At 42.3% G+C, this 24,496-nt stretch overlaps 1 protein-coding gene across 7 annotated transcripts in view; it reads left to right on the plus strand.

Moving 5' to 3' along the window:
• The first annotated feature begins 897 nt into the window (after window positions 1–897).
• epha7 (eph receptor A7) overlaps window positions 898–24,496 on the plus strand; it is a 102,043-nt gene continuing 78,444 nt past the window's right edge. For all 7 annotated transcript variants that reach the window (XM_074616422.1, XM_074616427.1, XM_074616423.1 and 4 more), the window contains exons 1-3: window positions 898–1,109; window positions 2,604–2,668; window positions 3,189–3,858. In XM_074616422.1, the coding sequence (XP_074472523.1) occupies window positions 1,013–1,109; window positions 2,604–2,668; window positions 3,189–3,858 (832 nt within the window). In that variant the 5' untranslated portion in view covers window positions 898–1,012. The remainder of the gene's footprint in view (window positions 1,110–2,603; window positions 2,669–3,188; window positions 3,859–24,496) is intronic.

Consider the following 24,496-nt stretch of genomic DNA (forward strand, 5'->3'; position numbering starts at 1 on the left):
ACAATTTTACCAATATACATATATAAGCTATAAACAAAAAATATCAGTTTATCAGTTTAAATATCAGCTTAATTTAGCACGTTTACATCCTACCGCACCTTATATTCAGATACATTATTTCTTTTAATTTATCAACTGCACTAGTGATACATGTGTGCAATATGTGCTCTTATTACTGTGCAATAACTCACTGCCTTGATTGTACCGTATACTGCCTTGAACGTGTTGTAATTGTATTGTTTATATTGTATCATAGGTCAACATTTCTCTCTCTCTCTCTCTCTCTCTCTCTCTCTCTCTCTCTATATATATATATATATATATATATATATATATATATACTTATTTTATATATATATTTTCTTATTTTATTAAGTAGTTTCGGAAAAAAAATAGATTACAAAAAAGAAAAAAAAAAGAAATGCTATTAATCTCTGACATGAAATGTAATGTAAAAATGTTGAAAGGTTAAAATGTAAAATGTGTGTATGAATATGGTTCTGGTGATAAAACAGACTCTCTGAGTTTAACTCTTTAAAGACCGGGGAGCTCACTGTTTGTCAGAGGAACTACCCCAAACACCCACCCAGAAGGCTTCTGTGGTGTGTGTGTGTGTGTGTGTCCATCTCCTGCCCTTTTTTCCTGAAGAAAACCAAAAACATCTAAACCAACTTGTGCCATTCTCTCCACCTCGCACCCCCCCCCCCCCTTCCCCCCCCCCGCACCCCCCAAAAACAAACATCTCCCTCCCTGCGCGCCTATTGGCCCTCCATCATCCATGACGCTCCTATCCTCCACACTGCCATTGGAGTATCCCTCCGCCCGTCTCTCTGACTGACACCTCCGGAGCCCCAGTCTCCTCCCAGCGGCAGCAGACGCCGCTATTAGAGTGGTGGACCAGGCGGCTTGTTGTACATAGAGAGCCGGTTTAGTGTCGTCAATGGGAAGCACGCGAGACGGTGGCACAGAGAGTTACGGTCTATAGATTGAACTCCTACTAGGCTGTTACACCATGCTCTCCACATATACTAACCCGTGTCTGTGGATTACATTTTGCCTTCATTTATGCTGTCATGTAGACAGCGGAGGAGCACAGAATGCGAAGGAAGGTAAGTTCTTAAAGTTTGGACTCTTCTCTTTTCATCCCATCATCATCTCTCCGGCATATACCCAAAATCCAGCAGACAGTCTTCCTCGCTTTTGCTCCATATTCCTCTTTAAATCTCACGTTTTTAATGACTCTAAAAGCTGTTGTGTTTTATATAGAGCCACCCGGTCCGGTGCGGTCAGATGAGGCCGGTGTGCGGGAGGATGACAGCGGCTGTTTTGCGAGCGACCTCTCGGTGTTTTTACGCACGGCGATTAAACGCAGTAGAACGCGGATTAGCGGTTGTTTCTTTATTTATTTTTTTACTCCAGCGCCCAGTTATGCGTTATCGGCATATAATTAGCCACTGCTCCTTATAGATTAACAATCAATCACGACGAAACTAGGTAATATCAGCGGATCGATCGCCTCTCCACCAGTGTGAGTGAGTGAGCTGTCTATCTGGACGCAGTTTCGGAGGATTATTTCCTCCACAAAGTGGCCTCAGTCTGTTTCTTACAGGAGGGAAAACACGGCAGATTGAGCCGTAATCTAAACCTCAGAAAGCTCAGATTGAATCAGAGTCAAAGGCTGTAAAAAAAAATAAAAAAATAAGAGGGGATTTAAATATCCCCAAATGGATGAAAATTGCCACTTTTAATTGATCGGATTCTGGTTGAATTAATGGAATTATGTCATGCGTAAAAGCAGAAAATCACACATCAGGTATTGATTTTATCACCAACCAAAAAACTACAGTGTGATAATAACCGCGCGCGGTGTGGATGTAAATATCTGATATGAATTGTAAATCCTCTGCGTTTATATGCGGGGATTTCGCAGACAGACTGTATATAAGATGAGCATTTTTTTTATTTATTTTTTTTCGGCGATGCGTCCTGGCTGCTGATGGAGCTGCTTGCTCATATTAAATACAATTAAAATCATTTTTTTCCCGAGAAATAAAAACTGCCGTGGTGCCGCTCTGCGCTCTCCCACGCTTCCGCAACATAAACCACCAAATCTCCTTTACAGATTAAAACTGCAAAACAAGCCGCGTGTCAGCTGGTTCCACTGTAGTATTTAGGGACCGAACACATTCTTTGAGTTTATAAGCGCATGTACTTTGTTATCTGCTTTGACCTCAACGCACCAACTTCCAGTGAGTTATAATAAACGGATGCGTAAAAATGAACCCAAGATTAATGCAAATAACTACGCGTAAATCTTCTGCGTAATGATTCCCAACAACGCGCGCCTCTGTATTTAGTCTCTTTATTTCTTCTTCGTGCACGCTGTCATTGTCTCAGAAAGTTCCCCTCCGCAGACACGAGGACCTGTCTGCTGCTGCTACTGCAGCGCATATATATATATATCCTTATTGAATGTTTTAAGCTTTAGCCGCTAGAAATTAGGTCACGCTATAGATATGGATGTGTGGCCCCATCAGTTAATACCCAGAACCCGTTGTCCCGATGAGATTTAACCACCTGCCCTCTCGGTTTCCTGTCACTAGTGATTCTGCTGGACTCCAAGGCACAGCAGACAGAACTGGAGTGGATCTCCTATCCTCCCAATGGGGTAAGTCTGCAGAATGTCTGCACCACAAGGATGTACACACCATATCTACGCTTTCTCTGATGTCCCACATCTAGTAATATTTAGAGGAAACACACACTAGGATCAGTAGATATTTTCCTGCCCACTATAATGTCAGAATGAAAGGTAAAGAATGCTACTAAACTCTTTGACATTCAGAGCACAAAGGCCTTAAGCAGCCCCACTTCCAACCTGCTAGTCTGATTAAACGCAGGCTGTGAGAAACGTTGTAAATAAATAATGTGAGCAGAAGCAGATAAACTGAGCACAATCTTTCTCTAAAGATGTGTTTGTGCGATAAAAATGCTGATCTCCCTTCATTCGCCGCAGTTTATTGCATACAGTAGAGTCTGAAACGACTGTATTTCTTATACCTTTCGTCATATTCATTACAGAGCAGCTGCCTCCAAGTTTGATTGCCAATCGTCTCAGTTTGATGGCGCTCACATCTACATGGTGATGTCCTCTAATTCATCCACTAATGTGCGTCTTCTTGTTTCAGTGGGAAGAGATCAGCGGCTTGGATGAGAACTACACGCCCATTCGCACATACCAGGTTTGCCAAGTCATGGAGCCCAATCAGAATAACTGGCTTCGGACTAACTGGATAGAGAAGGGCAATGCCCAGAGGATTTTTGTGGAACTGAAGTTCACCTTGAGGGATTGTAACAGCCTACCCGGCGTGGTGGGCACTTGCAAGGAGACGTTCAACTTGTACTACCAGGAGACGGATTCGGAAATGGGACGCAACTTGCGGGAGAACCAGTACGTGAAAATTGACACGATCGCGGCGGACGAGAGCTTCACCCAGGGCGACCTGGGCGAGAGGAAGATGAAGCTGAACACGGAAGTGCGCATAATCGGCCCCCTGTCGCGGCGGGGCTTCTACCTGGCGTTCCAGGACGTGGGGGCGTGCATTGCGCTGGTGTCCGTCAAAGTTTACTACAAGAAGTGTTGGTCTATCATCGAGAACCTGGCCACGTTCCCGGACACGGTGACGGGATCGGAGTTCTCCTCGCTGGTGGAGGTCGAGGGAGCGTGCGTGAGCGACGCCGAGGAGGAGGCCGACAACGCTCCCAAGATGCACTGCAGCGCCGAGGGGGAATGGCTCGTGCCCATTGGAAAATGTATATGCAAAGCTGGATTTCATCAGAAAGGCGATGCATGTGAACGTGAGTACCTTTTGTTTTGTTTTGTTTGTCACGAAACACATTTGAATTAAGTTTTAGAAATCAGTCAAAGGCATCCTGTATGTCACACAACAACGACAACAAAAAAAACACAATAAACTGTTATTTGATTATTAATAATTGACAATTTAGACATCACTGGCAGAATAGTCGTGTTGGCAAACGGGATGAAAGCAAGCTGATTTGACATCAGCAAAGATGGATAAAATATGGAGGCCAAACAGTGTAATAATTGAAATCCGTGTTAATTGATTACGAGGCTCTTCGTAGCCGTGATTCTGTTGACACTGGGATTAAACAATAACGTGAGTTCAGCTCCCAATACTTCTGTCTTTCTTACTGGCAACGAGCCAAGACAATCACTAGCCGGGAACACAGGTCTAGAGGAAGTCCAGCCAGTTTTTCAGTATCGCTCTACCACGGCCAAATGACTCCGACAGAGAGGGGAAAACAAATAGCCGTCGTACTGTGGCATTTAGGCCTCAGGATATTTATGACGGAGCCCTAACAGGAAGGGCAAATCCAGCAAACGGCTGTGGCTCATCTCTGCACGGTGTTGTGGTGCCGGATCGTGCCGCTACAATTAACAATAACTGTCACTCTGAATGCTCCGAGGATTATTTTCAGCGGGCACCTGACTTGAAAGATAAAAATCAGCGTGGATTAAAAGGGGGTGAGTTAGGTCACACAATTTAAGTGGCCGGCCTTGCCTTTTTTTTCTCCTTTTTTTTCGGACAACCTCAATCTAAGCAGCTTATGAGGAGAGCAGCAGCCAGTAATAATTGAATGGAATGTGTCTAAGAACAAATTAGTGTCCCTGGCAAAGACAAGCTTTCATGCCACACTGTCATCCATTAGGGACCCCACTGAGGGAGGTGTGTTAATGAAATGTATTAGGCCATGTAATTTAGAGCAACACAGCCCGGCCTCGAGTTGTCTCTAATGTTAGCAGGCTATCGGCGATTCAAGCTCGCGGAGCTCCTGCTTTTTATTGTTCTTGTCGTTTTAATATGCATAGATGGAAGATCCAGTTGTGCCCTTTGGTGGAAAGAAAGCCCACGATTCATTTCCACAGGGAGAGCGATGTGCGGCGCGGCATCCAATAGCTCTGGCTTGTCAAAGTAATTTTATACCTTTCCTCATCATGGTGCAAAAGCCCCTCAAAACAGAGGACTGTTGCATCTGTATTAATGAATCTTCTCACATGTCGACTAAAACAAAAACACCCAGATATAGACGGCAGTACGACGAACACACCCTCAGGTTGTTTTTAAAGTCTGCGTGTGGATCAGATTCCAGCCTTGACACTGCACCTTTATGAGCTTTATCTCCACCGAGGCATGAGAAGCCTTTTGTATTAAGGGGTAGTTAATCTAAATAAAATGAGAATCACGGTGCACCATCAGCACTCCTTCCAGCGGCTCCACTGACATTAAATTGTCCATTCAGTAGTTTTCCCCGAGCACAATCTAAAAGCTATTCAAAGTATTTCTATCAGCTGAACAGCAGAGCAATAAGTCCAAGTGGCTGTGACCGATGTGGAATCCTGGCATTTGTACTTCGGACCAGCTTGTCTTTTGGTTGTGTAAAAAGCACATCTTTATAATGGCGCCTTCCGGGTGATGCCGCACCTTTGGTATAAAGAGTTCAGTACAAACAGAGTGGTCAGAACATGTGTAAAGGCTAAAGTGTTTATACCTGTTTTGAATGAAAAGGGAGCACGGGGAGGAAAAGCTCGCCGTCAGAGAGAGAGGGGAGATAACAGGGATAACTGTGCACACTTTTGAATAGTCTCTCCTCAAAAGCATTCTGGGTGTTTCACTGGTTTGTGCACATGAAATGTGATGGAAATAATTGTATGAGAAATATAAAAACACAAGTTCAAACCCTTCCTACTTTCACAATTACACCAACCGCTGCATGAAATGGATCTAATCGTCGGACTGTCAGTTTCGTAAAGTAACACAAGTTGTATCAAACCCCCCCTGATTCTATCATTGGAGAGTGGGGGTTATAGATGCTGTTGGACTATGCGGCAGGAAATTTGGAGCAATCTGAGGTCTTTAGGGATCAGTGTGCTGTTGCCAGGATGTTTTTGGACTTGGACTAGCCACCGACAAAAAAGCACATTTTCATTGAACTGTTTTCTGTAGATTTGATCTCCCTACATTCTCTAAAGGAATTAAATTGTCAGACTCTCAGATCTCAAACATTGTAAATGTGTTGTGTGGGGCACAGAGGGTTTGAGATGCAGTTGATAGCTCTGTCACAATAATTACTATATCGACTTATTGTACAATATATATAGACACGACCTCAATCATTTTTACTTTATCCTCCACAGCTCCGGTGTGGAACATTTTGGGTTTAAGCCGAATGAGAGAGGAGGGTTGTTGTTGTCACTCATATCTAACTTAATATGTTGTTACCAGGGCTGTCAGTCGATTAAATTATTTAATCGTTATTAATCACATGATTGTCCATAGTTAACAGCGATGAATCGCAAATTAATCACACATTTTTTCATCTGTTCAAAATGAACCTTAAAGGGAGATTTGTCAAGTATTTAACACTATTATCAACATGGGAGTGGGCAAATATGCTGCTTTATGCAAATGTATGTATACATTTATTATTGTTAATCCATTAAGAATACAAAACAATGACAGATATTGTCCAGAAACCCTCACAGGTACTGCATTTAGCATAAAAAATATGCTCAAATCATAACATGGCAAACTGCAGTCCAACAGGCAACAACAGCTGTCAGTGTGTCAGTGTGCTGACTTGACGATGACTTGCCCCAAACTGCATGTGATTATCATAAAGTGGGCATGTCTGTAAAGGGGAGACTCGTGGGTACCCATAGAACCCATTTACATTCACATATCTGGAGGTCAGAGGTCAAGAGACCGCTTTGAAGATGGGCATGCCAGTTTTTCCTCGCCAAACTTTACCGTAAGTTTGGAGTGTTATTTAAACCTCCTTCCCGACAAGCTAGTATGACATGGTTGGTAGAATCTTCATTATAGCTTTAAAACTGAACCTGCTACCACTTAAAAATCGATGAAACTGATGGAATAACTCTCCATAACCCTGTGCCAAATGTTTAATATGTTTTTAATTATCTTTTTTGTTAACAGTCCATTTTATTCATTGTTTTAGTTGGTGTGGTTTTATTTTATTTATGTTTATTTATTTAGGATATTTTATTCTCACATTCCAATTCCAACGTCTGAATATTCTTAAAGGTTAATTTCTCTTTGAAAGGGTGTGCTTGCATTATTATGTGATTATATTATCATCATATCAGTGGCATGACATGGTGTTAAAATGACATAAAACATTGTTTATTGCAATTATTTCTTGGAAAATATACGGTCTAACAGAAGTTAGTCACGGTGACAGCCCTAGCCAGTTGAAGGACATGACTGGCGCTTTGATGCCTCGAGACAGTGCAGTGTGTTATGATTACAACATGGCCGCCGTGTAAAATATTCCGCCGGAGGGCGGGTGCAGGTGGAGCGAAGTTGAGCCTGTCAGCCATGTCATCCGAGGAAGCCCCCTTCTGTGGATGCAAAACGTGTTGTGATCCACTCATTCATCACCGTCAGCGAAGAGGGACCCCTTGTCTTTCACCCCTACGACACCCACCCCCGTCTCTCTTTAACTCTTTGTGTGGCGAATCTCTGGCAGTAAATGTCACTCTTCTTCTCCGCCTGCTGCGTTCACTGGTCTCAGTGTAATGGGTGTTGAAAAAGGCCAGTTGAAGTGTCCCCGCAGCCTGCGCGGGCCTTCATTTTGCGAAGAAGTGCGTGTTGTGAAAATAGCACCCATTCATCCGCTGGTCTTGTTCAGCGCTGGCTACTGGTGGCAATGGAGCCACAGAGTCGTTTGGACAGAGAGAGGGCCCTTGTGGGGGGACACTGGCGTCTTTGTTTCGCTCAATCCCGGGAATGTATGTTGTCCGATTTTGACACATCACATCATTGTGGCACTAAGTAACCAGTGGCTGAGAAATGATTAACTGTTGACCCCCGCCCAGACATCGGGAGAGGCCTCTATCTGGTGGAAAAAAACAGATAAAACAGGCTCTCTATCTTTCTGCTATCGGTGCATGCTAACAAGAGAATTAATGAGAGGATACAGCATCCTGTAGACGCTGGCACCATCCATCTCAACTGTCAGGGAGTTGGACAGAAGTTAGTTGGAGACTGATTGATGATTGAGCCCCTGAGGGAGGGAGGGCTGAGCAGTCGGGGTTCTGACCACGACAGCTAACGTGTATGGAAGCCACCAGGCGGCGAGGCCCAGCTCCAGGCAAAGAAAAAAAAAAGCCGCATTTAGCATTTCAAATGAAGCCAGGAAGCCAAGAGACAGGAGGTCCTCATACATCTTGATGCTCCCCCTGATTGATAAGGTGTGAATTTAATACACCAAATGGCTGTCTTTTACAACTGCTCCAGAGCTTAATTATGCAAATGACAGGTGTGCGCCGAATCCACAAGAGACCCAAATGGACCTAAATCACTCAAGATTGAAATAAATTGGTGATGGATGGGAGCTCATCCTGTCACTGCCTGTGTCTGCTTCCTGTGAATAGTAGCATTCTGCCACAGCCCAGGGCTTTTCCTCCGTGTTGTGTTGGCCTGGCGGGTAGCAGTCAGACACACAGATGTGCTGTTCTCCGCTCAGGGTGTTACTACCAATACGGTCGGCACGCAGCGTCCTAAGACCGATCACTTAGGGGGGGGGGACTTTGAGGTTTGGAGAATTGTTCAGATGGATCATTTCAGTCATGTGTTTGTAAAATGCTGACATTCTCTGGTGGATTTGCTGCTTTTCTTTGTTTTATAGCATCGTGAATGGAACATGTTTGCTTGTTTTGGACTGTTGGTCAGACATAACAAGACATCTGAAGCTTTGGTTCTGGTGATGGGTATTTTGTTTTATCATTTTCTGACATTTCACAGACTAAACAATTTGACAAATAACAACCTTTTTTTATTTTAATTGTTGATTAATATTTAAACTATTGTCTTAATTTTTTGGTTCAGCAAATAGTAAAAAATGCCATAACCCTCGACAACGTCTTTGAATGCATTGTTTTGTCCAACCAAGAAAAACAGAAAATATTCCCATTTGTAAAGTTGGTTTGGGATTTTTGCAATTTTTTTGCTTAGAAAATATTATTTAAATAATTGTTTTCGGCTCTAAATACGTTTAAATCAGAGTTTTAGTTGGATGTCAAGGATTATTAGTGTTCCAACTAATAGTCATTTCCTTTATGGATTACATACCTCTGATTTTGACGATAAGCGTTGTATAGTATTAGCGTTGTATAATATTGTGTAACTAAGTAGGGATGCACCAATCCAAGTTTTTCAGTCCCGATAGCGATACCTGGGCTTTTGGTATCGGCCGATACCGAGTACCGATCTGATACCAGTGTTTAATTAATAAACTGTATACCTCACTGTGTGGAAGTGACATCCCTATGCTTGTGGTGCATCTCTATAACTAATCCAGTGCCTCTTAAATCATTTTATATATACAGTTATGATTACAGACTCTCTCTTCACCTCCCTACACTTGTATTTTCAGTATAATTCATTTGCCAAAAAAGGAGAAAAAACACACAATAAAGAAAGTTAAAGATGAATTTGACTGACACATTTTCTATAGATATCGCGATAATGTCATTATCATGGGTTCTTATGGCCAGGATAATCGTGTAGTGAAAATCTGACATGGTGACAGCCCTATCTATTACCCATTTCAAGAGTTTCTGTATTCACTTTCTTGCTGCACCCACTGCTGTCCTAATAGTTGTTTTTACCCTAGTACTGATTTCCTACACAGCCCCAGAAATAGGTTCTTCTGTGCTCTATATGCTGTACGTAGTGGACAAAACAAAGAGAAAGTGATTTCATAGCAAGTTTCTGCAGCAGAGAGAACAATGGTTGTTCAAATTACAAAAAAAAAAGGGGCAATGAAAAGGGTGTTATATTTTAGCTGAAGTTGCTCTACTGAGAACAGAATGTAGACTTGTCTTCATCACCACAAGATATTACTGTAGCCCTGTGCTCTTCTGTGGCTCTGATCTAATTCCTTCTCATTAGTACAAACTAAACCACAGTTACTTCCTCAGAGGATGGAGAGAAGGCAGAATGTTTGAAATTTGGCAAGCCGTAATAAAAAAAAAAAAAAGTATTTATTTTACTTCCACATCCAGTGCCGCCTTCTTAAATATACACTTCCAAAAGAGAAGTAACAGCAAGGAGAAGTTGTTTCCTGGGATACAGTTGGTTGAGCTGGTGCCAGCAGTGCTTTCTGTGGGATCCGGCTTCCCTGTCAACATGTCAAATTAAATACAAATGGCTCATTTTAAATTGCGAAAAAAAAAAAAGCTTTCACCGGGAGGCTCATTCACAAAGTCGTTTTGGCTTGGTAAATATTTGTCTCAAAGTTACATTCATATGAAATGCACCAAGTCGCATGCTGAAACAAAGACAAGAAAACAAAAGGCATGTCATGACTTATTATTTGCTCCAGCTGGTTTCCAGGTTTATAGATATCATGATGAGGTAAAGATGGATCTAAAACACACCAGAACGGAGCTTGCAGACGGACACGAGGCTGCCGGTGTCTGCTCGCTGGTAATGGGTTTGTCTCTCACCTCTGCTGATAAGCTACAGCTACTGACTCATGCATACATGAATATCAAGCAGCTGATGGAGAAGCTCAGTCCACTCAACTTCTGTAAACACTAGAAAACACTATTAGGAGCATCACAAACAAATCGCATGGGAATATTTTCCAAATACTAGTAAGTTTTTGCTTCGTTACTCTTAACTTGTGTGTTTTTTTGTGCTCAGTTTTCACGTCCTTTATTTACAGCCTCATTGCTAGGCCTGTAAGAAACAACTACTTTTGTTGGACGATATATTGTCCCAGAAATAATTGCAATAAACAACATTATTGTCATTTACTGATAGCATAATAATGCAAGTACACCTTTTCACAGTGCAATGCACTTTTAATTTGTAAGAATATTCAGACATTGGAATTGGAATGTGAAATAAAATAAATAAAATATACTAAATAAATAAAAAAAATAAAAATAAAACCAGACAACCAAAACAATTAATAAAATTGACTCTCAGGCTCTGTTAACAAAAATGTCCAATCGATCAGGGTCATGTCCATATATCATATGAGTCAATAACGTAAAAATGATGGAGGTTATGTCCATATATCGTACGATAAGTTGATAATATAGAAATGATCGAGGTCATGTCCGTAAATCCTACGATGAGTTGATAACGTAAAAATGATCGAGGTCATGTCCATATATCCTACGATAAGTCGATAATGCAAAAATGACCGAGGTCATGTCGTACGATAGGTTGATAACGTAAAAATGGTCGAGGTCATATTTATATATCGTACGATAACCTATTTATCGTGACAGGCCTTGCATAGCCACTATGTAGTCATATATTGTTATTTTCTGACTAACTTAGTCTACTCAGAAACAACACCAGTTGGGATGTCAGTGGTATACACTACATGTTCTTTTCTACCTGTTTGGTAAAGGTTTTCAAAACAGGGTGAACATCTGTATGTAAATGGAAAGAGGAGAGTGATGTAAGGGTATAAGACCATGTAGACAGGACTTTCAAAGGCTTCGTCCTGTCAAAAAGTTGATAAACCGATAATAATCAACTGGATTACTTTTGATAGCGCAGAAAAAGTCTACATTTGATGATTTTTGGGAGCAAATTTACTTTAGTGTGTTCATGGTGTGTGTGTGGTTTGACGTGGTTATTTCTCTGAAAATAAAAGGTGTGATTTTAGACACAAATTGCGCCAACCGCTATTTAATGCTCCTTCAAGTCAGCATTGAAAGAAAATGGGAGTGATGACTAATCAGTATCCAGGTCTTGGAATCTGACCTGCCAGTCCAAAGTTGAGGCCCAACGCTGCATCGCATGAATAGACAGAATCCGAGCAAACAGTCCTCATTCTCACACAAACAAAGACATATGGTCAGCTCTACCGGTAAAGAGACATTGTTAAGCCCCCCGAACGGGGAGACCCCTGTGACATTGCGTCAGATAGCGTTATTTCCAAGGTGACACAGGGGTCCGCATGTGGCCATGCATGAGGTCAGTGAATATTAACTTCATTTACACATGGCTGCAGACCAGCGCAGCGCCACAATGGAGGCCTGCCTGTTGTGTTTAGTAACATGAGCGCCGCGGCTGACAGGACACTGTCAAGACGGAAGATGGATGATCGCAGCAGTTGACCCCTGATCGCCAGAAGAGTCACCTCTCCGGCCCCCTCTCCCTGCATGACAAAAGAGCCCTCCCCGCGGTGCGGCGGCCCCTCATCTCCACTCGCACTAACAGGTTCAGACATCTCCATCGATCCTCGCTTCCATACCTCTTGCGATTCTAAGCTTTTGCCCTTTTTAGCTATCCAAACTGTGGCACAGATGTCTTTTTTTGTAATTGCTTGCCTGCCGACTGCTCGAGAGGGATGTGATCAGACAGGCGAACTCCATGTCAGAAGACAATGTCTTTGGTGTTCTGTGCTGTGTCCCTGTGGCATGAGGGTGAAAGTGATATGTGAGTGGGCCCGGGGTCCGGCCACCTTAAGAGGCAGCGGGGAGGGCCCTGTTGTCAGTGGAGCTGCTCCTCTGGGAGGCTTCAGACCGCTGGCTCTGTACTTCAATCTTCCTTTAAGAGGAGAATCAATAACTTATTACATAACTTCACACTTTTTTTTTTCTTTCCACCTACATCCATAGCAGAGGAAGCAGAACTTCAAATGTGCTGAGGAGGGCTCTGTTGCAGGAAATTCTGCCATTTCTTCCAGAGACTTTTGAGTTAAAATGACTGCCAATCCAATTTTTGCATAACCACAGTGGGATAATAGACAACTTTAGGGTTCATCAAAGTATTATTCTAATAATGTAATCACCTGCCGGAGACTATTTAATTAAGTGTTTGATCTATAAAATGTCAGAAAATAGTAACAAAGTTTTGTATTGGTTTATATTTATTAATTTATTTGACAGGGACAATACATGTAGGCATTGTTACACTTCATTGAAGTGCAACCGATGCATTGTATATAGGACTTCTAGCTGCAGCTAATTTGCAGACCTCGTCCATGGTTAGGCTTTTAAGAAAAAATAAAAATACATAATACAACATCATACATAAAATCACATATTTACATATGTATGTTCCCCAATCAATAATCAGTGATCACAGGTTTGGTTTAGTTTCAGCCAGTGTTTCACAGGTCTGGTTGTATTTTTTTTTATTTCTGTTGGTAGGCGTTCCAAAAATGAATTCCTTTTACCGAAAAAAGATGACAGACCGAAGGTTGTTTTGCGCTGTGCCACTCTGCAGTTACCATTTGTTGATCCCCTAGTGGCTATTATCTATTGGTATTCATTTTTTTGTTACATATGGACAAAGTGCAGCTGGAGCGAGACTGTTTACACATTTAAAAACAAATTTGATAAAAGAACTTATTCCCAGAGCATAATGGAAATGACTCATTCTCGGTCTACCTATGTGGAATATCTGCATAGCGTGATAATACATATGAGGGGTGAATTAAATTTTTTTGTTTTTTTAAGTTCTGGATGACTCTTTAAGAGCAGTCCAGATCTGCATAAACACTCGTGGACATCTGAGGCCAAGCCGATGTCTTTGTGTGTCGGGGGAGGCCACGGGGACCTGTGGACCTGCTGCAGTGACGAGCGCCTAGTTTGACATTGTTCCATTCCTTTCTGTCTGTCACAGCTCTGGGACTAGAGCAGGGGGAGGCTGGTTTGGGATGGGCGGGGGCTGGGTCAGTAGGGTTGGTAGGCATTGGCACAATTCAGAGATAATGCTCAGTTGCTGACTGGGGACATTTTCAGTTGCGATTTTGCTTGGGCTGCAGGGGGCTTTGGATCGGTCAGACCTTTGGTCCCCGTGCTTTCATCCCCTGAATGCAGAGTCCTCCCCTCGTCGGCGGTGTCTTTTAGCACAGCTCCCTTTTAGAGCTGACCACCTCATCCATTAAAGGTAGCCGCCTGGCTGGCCTTAAGGGCCCACTCCTGTTTCCATGCGAGTTAAATGAACTAAACAAAAGACGATTAGGAAGGGACATTTTCCATGTCACTGAGAATCTATTTCAAAAAGCTCAGTCCGCATGCTATAGCTGAAGGAAGCCGAGTCCTCCTCCGAGGGCCCGCGCGCAGACTCGAGACACAGCTCGGCTCAGGCAGGAGCGAGAGGCTGTAAATTCACTGATGTAATGGTTTTAATCTTAAAATGCCCTTCATTTTCCACCTCCACATCCGTGCGATAAATCAACCTGAGAGCTGAGAGAGAAAACAGGTGTTCAAGTTTGTTATTTACAATTTGAATTGCTGTCAGCAGAGACTGTAATGCAGCCGAAGCAGTTGTCTTTTCGTGAGATCATATTACTTCTTCCTTCATATTTCACTCAGATTTGTAGATGTCTTTGTTTGATGGTCTTAGATGTATCCTCAGAAGGAAAGCATAAATAAGAGTGACATTATTCTGTCAACAAATCACATGGAAAGACCAAAAACAACACCTGTCTCTCAATACTTTCTGACTTTGTTACGTCTGTGAATCTCATCGTAGTGGGGTGAAAAAAACAGAAAAAAACTCTCAGAAATATATACTTTAATTTCTTTTGAAATAGTCTCCTTAACAGCTAGTCACTGTAGTTTTTAGCAAACTATAGATTATCACCAGCCTTATTTGGTCTTTATTGGGTCAGTTCAGCCAAATTACAAAAAAATTAAATAAAATAAAATTTGGAGGTATCTAGCTATGCAGATTTATTAAGTTTTGAAGTATCCGTTTCTGAGATTTCTGCCTCAAGATCAGTAAAATGGAGGTAAATGAATATCACTGTAGTGTTCAAAGCATTGAAAAAGGGATATTTAAATAACATCTGTAGAAATATCTCTTTCCAGAAACACTGTCCTTGTTATTCTGGATAACAAAATGTCATAAAGCAGTTTTATAGGGATCTCGTGGAAGCAGAAATCACAGTCAAAGACCTCAAATACCACTAAGGTATAAAAATTTGTGCTGTCAATTGATTAAAATATTTAATAGCGATTAATCACGCATTTTATCTGTTCAAAATGTACCTTAAATGGAGATGTGTCAAGTATTTAATACTCTTATCAACATGGGAGTGGATAAATATGCTTGTTTTATGCAAATGTATGTATATATTTATTATTGGAAATCAATTAACAACACAAAACAATGAATAATATTGTCCAGAAACCCTCACAGGTACCGCATTTAGCATAAAAAATGCACAAACACAAACATGGCAACAGCAGCTGTCAGTGTGTCAGTGTGCTGACTTGACTATGACTTGCCCCAAACTGCATGTGATTACAGACTTGCCCACTTTATGATAAAGGGGAGACTCGTGGGTACCCATAGAACCCATTTACATTCACATATCTGGAGGTCAGAGGTCAAGGGACCCCTTTGAAAATGGCCATAACAGTTTTTCCTCGCCAAAATTAAGCGTAACTTTGGAGCGTTATTTAACCTCCTTCACGTATGAAGAGTACCTAGTATGACATGGTTGGTACCAGTGGATTCATTAGGTTTTTCTAGTTTCATATGATACCAGTATCTTCACTCTAGTTTTAAAACTGATCCCGCTACAAGAAATTAGTGGCGTTAAAACAACTTTGCATTAACGCTCTATTATCGCGTTAACTCTGACAGCCCTAATATAAATTAATATTAACATAGATTACCGTAAGTGACGGTGTTCTTGACTTGGACCTGATTACGTGTTCATTAGTTTAGCTGTTTAATTCCAAACTGTCCCACTTTCAGGTTAAACTTCATGTATCATTCCTGAGCAACATAACAGGAGCATTAGCTTCAAATCGGAGTATAACTTAATCAGTGTCTGGCTTTGATCTTTGCTGTGAACAACCGAGCAGCCACTTCCTTCAGTGCTCCCTGCTCAGAGGGCAAAGCTGCATGCCCTCCAACGCAGTGTAAGGGAATGCTAATCTTCTCTTTGTTTCTCATGGAAAGCTACTTATCTCCCGCTAAGCACAGGTACCTCGGATGAATGGGTCGGTTGTCTGTATGTGTGGAGTGTAGCAGCAGCCAGACAGAGCCATTCCAAGTATGCGTGGGGTGAAGGGAGGATCCAGCACAATTTGACAACAGATTCTTTAACCGTTTATATGTTCGTCCTTTTAATCGGACTTCTTTTTTGGCCTTATTTTAACCTAGGATGTCTTAGGTTCCTTTATTTTTTCCAAAGCCAACGGGACGCGTTTGTGTTTGAAATGAACTTTTTTGTGGAAGGGGTTTGACATTGAAACTCTATCTCCGTTGCGTGAAGAGCTTTTCAGCGCAGCCTCAGTTCTTTCCCTTTTCTTTGTGTGATCTGCCACTGTTTCCCGGAGCTGTATAGGCGCCTCGCCCCTCATAGGTGGGAGATTAACATGTCTGCGGGCAAAAAAAACCCAGCTGCTGAGCATCTCTTTCTTTATTGAAAAAAGGAAAAGAATTCGACAAACACCTGCTGCTTCCTTTGTTGCTCCCGTGATCAGATGAAAAAACAATGTTGAAAACGAAACAAGAATTTCTTCATCGTAATATTAGCATACATTGGATACAGTTTAGATGATGCAAAGCTGTAAACAAAATGCCAGCAAGCACTGCAGTGAGCTTAATAAATAACTCATGCCTTCCTTCCGGGTGCACTTGATTTCTCCGAAAACCTTTGCAGCTACAAAAGTCCACACATCACCCGCGAGACGAGATCAATTGAGCTGTCCTTTGGCTTTTCAAGTAGAAGAAATACACTCTGCTGGGATTTTTTTTTCCAGGTCTGCCTGCCTGTGTTGCTCTGAAATTACTCACAAGATGTACTGCCTCTTACATTGTGGGGGAAAACACCACGGGCTTTAGTCCATAAAAGAGATGCAGCCATAGTTCAGCATGCATAAAATGCCAGTAAACAGAGCCTGATGTATGTCCACACCCAGGCCTACTATTTATTGAGGCAAAGAACATAAGTCACATCTAATCAGAGCAACACACATAGGCCTCAGGCTACATTAATGCATAAGAAATAAGCTCTGCGCGAGCTATTGACATCCTTCTCTATAGTCGTAACGCACGGTCATGGTCCTAATCGTATATGCCCTGAAAGTAAAACCGAGAAACATGAAGCAGGAGTTGGGTTTTTAAATAGCATTTCATGGTTGTCTGAACATCCAGCTAGACACAGGGCATTTTGAAATAGCTGACAGAGAATGTTTATGACAGTATAAACAATGGATTGCAGTGTAATAGAAGCGATCAGACACGTTTTAGTGAGAAAATACATTCGGTTTTTCACAGGTAGCACAAAACCAAACCCTGCCTTTGAATTTTCTCATTAGATTATTCAGTCACTTTTAACCAGATTTAGACTTTTAGATTTCATTTAGGCAAATGTCTTGTCTGACTGCTTGTGTTTAGACAACATTTAACATTTGAGCATGGGCAGATCACCCTGCCGAGGAGCAAAAACATGAGCTCTCTGGCTCCTGTTAACTAGAGTTGTTCTGATACTGATACAGCCCAGAAGGCTGAATCGGGTATCTGCGAGTACGTGAGTCTATGCACGGATCAGATATCAAGTTATCATATCATTTATCAGCTCATTTACGCTACACAGGAACAACAACAACAACAACAACATGTGACACTTGCTACCAGATCCATACATCCTGCCCGATCGGTGCTGAGCATGTACAACTCTCAACAGAGATGAAAAAGAAGAGAGATGGCTCACTCGTTAGCTGTCCATTACAATTACGTGTTTTTATCGGAAGGTATCGGAACATCTCTAAGTCTGGTATTCTTATGGTCGAAAATAGGGATGTGTATTCCAAGCAAAAATACTGTTCGAAAATAACTGGGAATTAGTCGTTTAGTATTCGAATAAGCACTGCATTATTCCCACTCACTCACTCGTCGAAATTGAGCCAATCGCAACGCACAACCGCATCTCCAGTTACACTGCGCATGTGTAATACCCACATCCGCCCGTGTCCCAGTCTCCTTCCATAGGCCTTGATGTTTTTCCGGTTAGTAACGTTACTACCAGGCATCGCCTGCGACAGTTAATACAAGGGAAATATATATATTTTTAAGATGAGGATGAAGAGTCGCATAAACTATTTGATTTTTTTATAATTTAACGACTATTCGAAAAATCAAAAATCGATGACCAATCCCTAGTAGAAAACACTACCTGGCCACCGGTTTAATGTGTGAAAACCTGATTAAACACATTCATTTAGGAATATACAACATACAGTATACTCACAACACTCATAAAATGAAGGTCTTGAAACTAGATTTTGACACAGGATCCATTTAAAGTCAGGGCCCCCTAGAAGGAAGATCCCCTTTATGAGCTCCTGTCACTATTGTGCTTTAGTGTTGCACATTCCCAAATTAGCACAAAACTAGTTGACACGCAGTAAATCTGGCAGTTGTCTGCTCTGCCTGGTTGGTAATTCTGCCTTGTGTCTGAGCAGGGATCCACCGATCTGACTTTTTCAGTCTCGATAGCAAAACCTGGGCTCTTGGTATTGGTCGATACCGATACCCACCAGGGTTTAATTAATTAGCCGTATGCCTCACTGTGTGGAAGTGACTGGGATAATTCTTTCATGTGTAAGGCAACATCAGGCTGGACTTAAACATCGCTTTCCTAACTTTGTAAAGCAAAATACAGATATACATTTTGTGAATTGTTATTTATTATTAAATAATAAATCATACACCAGCAACTTTTTGAGTTATAATTCAGGTGTAAATTGTTTTAATTCAGCAACAAATTGGTCAAAACTTAAACAGGAATTACAATTCCAGTATAAAATGTATATAGTTTATAAATTGAATTAGAATATAATAGAATTGAATTCAATAGATCGGCTCCATTGTCACCGATGCCCGATCCGGCTATTTGAGTCAGTATCGGCCCGATATCCGAACCGGTATCGGTACATCCATACATTTGAGAAGTTTGGCTTCTTTTGTTTAATGGGAAAAAAAAATTATAAAATATTGTGAAGTAAAGGCTCACCAACCAGCTTTCTGTCCACTTCCCATCAGCAAGTGGAAATTGCTCAACTAGAAAAACATGTTTGCGCAACAAGGTGAGGTAATACCATTTTGGTATCAGTGCTATACCTATCTCTGTAATCAGCACCAGAATATAGAACAATATAGATACTAGAACATTTTAAAGTTCAGAGGTATATGTAGAGGCCCGCTCAGCATTGGATGTCAGAATGATGCAGACAAAGGAAAAGACTCTGGGAGGAAACATACTCTTATAAACCACAAGCGACAGGCTCCCCATCGCACCAGGCCTGTGTTTAGAGCTGATATTTATAAAGACATTTCCCTATCGGAGTGGCGGCGGCCATGGTGAGCGCTTTACCGAAAGCAATGGTGTTTTTTTTTTTAAATAAGAAAATAAACTGTTTCCATTATCACGCTTGACCCGTTCCACCTGGCATTCATCAGCGGCGGGGCCTGCATGTTGGTCCTGTCGGCTGCTCTCCTCCCTCTGCCTCTTTTATCACTCTAATGGGGTGCTATCTCCAGGCTGCTCTCTCCGGGTCTCCGCGGTCCCGCTCGGCTCCCTTCCGCGTGCATTCTTTCCACATCCATCCCGACACACGGGCGGATTTAACACATAATCAGGCCGGACGGGAGGGCAGCTGGAGAAGGGGGGAGGCACGGCCCTGACAGGACTCATCATGCTAGGACCGTGGAGACAGAAAGGCCCACACTAGTCATTCTCACCCTGGCTCTCTCTCTGGCAGTCTGCAAAAAATCAGAGGGAATCTCCCACATTCCCACACTGCAGCTCACTTTGAGCCCCGTCTGCGGCGATATTGAGACACATGGGGAGAAACTCAATATCCCAGCTGCCCTGTTTGGACCAGCTAGAGTTCTCCATGCTCAGTAGTAATAAGGGTTGTAACCTTGATTGGATTTGTGGGTTGTAAGTAAGCAAGGAATGCTCAGTTTCTCCAAGACAGGATGCCGGCACCAATACAGTACTTGTATTGATACTTTGTTTTCCACATCCACATAGCCACAAGGGTCCGAAAGTGTGGATTTGTCATCCGGCCACAAGGTCCGCTTCATCTGCGGACATCCACATACAACCCAACGTATACGACCACATGGATCATACGCGCCAACCGCACCCCTGCGAACACATCCGCCTATGCAGACACCCAACATAGTATAAACCGAAGCAGACTAAGAATGATCGGTCAGAATTTGACTACAATTGTGACACAGCTGTCTTGGTCCGGTTCGGCCAGATTCAACACTTTACAGGTTTTGCCTTGTGCTGTTAAAGTTAACGCGATAATAAATTAGTTTTAACACCACTAATTTCTTTAACGCATTAACGCAACTTGTGATTTTTAGGTTGTAGCGGGCTCAGTTTTAAAGCTAGAGTGAAGATACTGGTATCTTAGAAAACTACAAAACCTAATGAATACGTTGGTACCCACCATGTCATACTTGCTTGTAGGCAAATAGGCTAAATAACGCTCCAAACTAACGCTACATTTCAGCGAGGAAAAACTGTCACGGCCATTTTCAAAGGGGTCCCTTGACCTCTGACCTCCAGATATGTGAATGAAAATGGGTTCTATGGGTACCCACGAGTCTCCCCTTTACAGACATGCCCACTTTATGATAATCACATGCAGTTTATGGCAAGTCATCGTCAAGTCAGCACACTGACACACTGACAGCTGTTGTTGCCTGTTGGACTGCAGTTTGCCATGTTATGATTTGAGCATATTTTTTATGCTAAATGCAGTACCTGTGAGGGTTTCTGGACAATATCTGTCATGTTATGATTTGAGCATATTTTTTTTGTGTGGTTAATTAATTTCCAATGATAACTATGTACATACATTTGCATAAAGCAAGCATATTCGCCCACTCCCATGTTGATAAGAGTATTAAATACTTGACAAATCTCCCTTTAAGGTACATTTTTGAACAGATAAAAGAAATGTGCGATTCATTTGAGATTAATTGAGATTAACTATAGAAAATCATACAATTGATCGCGATTAAATATGTTAATCGATTGACAGCCCTAGTTTTGACTGTTGATGTCAAAGTCGTATTTCACATTATACTTCACTAACCAGCCCCAGCAAACACATAGAAAGCTAGGAAACTACACAGAAAACTAAAAGGGCAAATTTGGAATCCGATTTGTCAGCCAAGGCACAAGATTAACTGAGGAAAAAAAATCACCCAGTGCCATGGCGTCACCCCCCAGACAAGGGAAATAATTATTTTCTATTTTGGCCAGGAAGGGATATGTCAGGCTGCTCCCCCTCCTCTCTGTCCCTCACCCAGAGTGTCATGACACCGCCAAAGCGTGAGAGAAATTGGATGTAATTCAAGAATGTTAAGAAGCTCAGCTCGGAGGGAAAGGAAATAAACCGATCTTAGAAAAATACAGAAATCCGTGTTTTTTCTTCATGTATGTGTGTCTGCATAAGATAAGGAGACTTTGTTTTATTCTCCGGGCCAATGTGTGCCGTGATTGAGATGCTATAGTCACAAGAGTGTTTGATTATCTCTATCCCACTACTCCGAGGACCTCTCCTTTCTCCAGCTCCTCTTCCTCTCTCTGTATAAAACTGCTGACTGCAGCTTGTCCCCCCACACATCACTGAATGAGAGTGCTTGACCACTGGAAGGGAAATTACAGATGCTGGCTCCGTAGCCTGCCGAGGAGCTGGCTGGAATGTAAGACTTGTATTTTTTTTTTTTTTTCCTCTCTGCTTAACCTCAACCCGCCTCTCTAAGGACTGACTAATTTCTCAGTGTCGTAAATAAGCCGACTGTTGTGTCTGCCGCTGAGCTTTTTTAACAGGCCCGTGTCAACGAGCACCAACCATTAGTCTGCCTTTATCTGTGCCGGAAAAGGGCCAAGCTTACGTAAATGGGCCCTCTTTTCAAGAAGTCACTCCACTTACAAATGTAATTACATGTTGGACTGTAAGTCAGTGAAAGTAGCAAAGAGTCTGGGGTTTCGTACAATGCTTTAACATGTTTGTGTGTCAGTGTTTGCCAGTTAAGGTGTCAGTCATTTTGTCAGTTTACTGGAGGAACAGACCTGGTGTAATTGCATCGTAGATATTTCCCCTCAGAAGGAAAAGTGTTGCTAAGGGGACAGTCGACAAAGAACCTCTCACTCACTATCATCCCATCTTAGTGTCTCAGACTAAAGGGTGTCTTTTCAGCATCTGGTGCCAGGAACGGAAAGTCGCCAGCAGCGAGTCAGTGTGTGCTGTGCTGCTGCTGCTGGTGCTGCTGCTGCTGCCGGGACAGGAATGCTGGGCTGGGACGGCTGTGTTTGTACTTGTCACTCAATGCACTGCCAGTGGTGGGGATAGAGCTGCAGAAGCACTTAGTTGCCTGTGTCATACAGGCATTCGATTTTTTGAGGCCTCATTTGCCGCCTTGTTGCTTCTGTAAACATTTCCGGGTGCCAAACCTAGTCGGACGCACTGATAAACACATGGGCTTTTGCTGGGAAAAAAAGCATGGAAAATGAACTGTGTTCTGCTGCGTGAGCTCGAGTTAAAGGGCAAATACAGTTTATTAAAACAGGCTCTTATTTTCGGAGTTTGGGCCATCGTTTCCATCAGTAACACTGAACTCACCAAAGTAATTTCTGAGATTTGGGAAGATGAAAGTGAAGAGGGCCGTGTAGGGAGGAGGTCAGGGTGGATGGATTGGTCAAAAAACATTTTCACCCAGGAGTCCGCTGTTAATGTCCCCTGTGAAACCACGAGTCAACGTTGATTTATTTGTCACATAACTTTTGTACTTAAGTTACAGCACTTCCGGAGTTATTTTAACCCAAACCACGATCTTTTCCTGAACCTAACTTATTCGTTTTGTTGCCTGAACCTAACCAAGTCGATCTATTTCCAAACCTAACTCGTTTCCATTTCACAAACTGTTGTGAGACCGTGTTGGACAGTTACATTAACACGGGGGCCGATACTAACCATTTTCAGCAGATCAGGTACACGTAGTCACATTAAATAGTTTTCTGTTGAGCTACTGTTGATACCAGGCCACTTCCTGCATGTGCTTTGCAAGAAATACATTTTGATTAACCAGATGGGATCAAGCAAAAGGTAAAGAAAAAGGTTTTATTTCTCTGTAGGGTCCTTTCCATAATGTTGTCAGATACATATACATATACATATAATAACAATCTGATCCTGTCAGTGGCAAAAACAATCCACTTTTAATGGATGTACATTGATGGTGAGGTGTTCCCCCGAGCAATCGCATTACAGCTTGTTTAGCACTCTCCCTCAATACTGGACCAGTGTTGTCCCCATTAGTCACTTAGACACACACACACACACACACACACACACACACGTGGGAAAACAGGGTCCAGGTTGAGAAATAGAGAAGTTACTCTTTAATTTAAAAACTGCAAATATTTACTCCCTAAAGTTTATTTTTTTTCCTAGTACTAGATTTAGACATTTTCTGCACATTCTCTCAGGAGCTTTGTTTTGAAACGTTGAATGGACAAAATTGCTTTTGTTCCATGTTCAACAAAGCCTGATAAAGGAGAGCGGCTCGGTAAACAAGGAACTACATAATGTCTTTTTAACAAAAGCCTTTACCAGCTGGAGTTAAAAAAAAAAAAAAAAACACACTGTGGCGAGCTGTGCTGTTTAGCAGGTGATGAATGATCTTCATTATACAGACATGTTTACAGCTTTTTGGAGAAAATGAGCACTGCTATTGGATCAGTACACGGTATCGGACTGAGTTTGGTATTGTATTTGTTATTAAGGGAGAAAAAGCATAACGCTAACCAACAGAGATATTGCGAAAGCTATGAAGATAAGTGCTAGTAAATTGGAGTTATCCAGTGAAGTTGACTTTCGTAAGCCGCCCCCCACTCCCCGGCCTTGTGCGCGTCTTGATCTGGGCTGTGGATGCTCTTGTCTGCCGGAGTGGTTGTCGCGGTGGGAGATAGCCTCGGTCCCTGCCGGGTTTCCCCCCCTCTGCACACCGGCCACCCAGCAGATGAGCTCTCAGAAACCCAAAGGCAAACAGACCCGCTGTCTTATCAGAATGTTTAAACAGCCCGGCATGGTGGGAGAAAGCACCCGTCTTAAACGGGATCTAGCCATTCTTTAACATGCTGGAGAAAAGCCCTTCACTGTCAATACCAACATCCATGGGGGAGCGTTTACACTGCGTATCAGATACATGCTTTCCTTTGCTGTTTGTCAACTGCTATCGCTCATCAGAAGTGAAACATGCGATAAAAAAAAGCAGCTCAATATGATGAGTAAGCACTTGTAGACCGTGTGTATATGTGTTTTCGCCCGGTCAGCATTCAAGACCCGCCGCTCGCAGCCTCCTTGTGGCTCTGTTTTCAATTACCGGCTCGGAAAGGTAAAGAAAGATTAGAGATAAAATCA

This window comes from Sebastes fasciatus, chromosome 18 (assembly GCF_043250625.1).
Source record: "Sebastes fasciatus isolate fSebFas1 chromosome 18, fSebFas1.pri, whole genome shotgun sequence".
Taxonomy (NCBI): Eukaryota; Metazoa; Chordata; class Actinopteri; order Perciformes; family Sebastidae; genus Sebastes; species Sebastes fasciatus.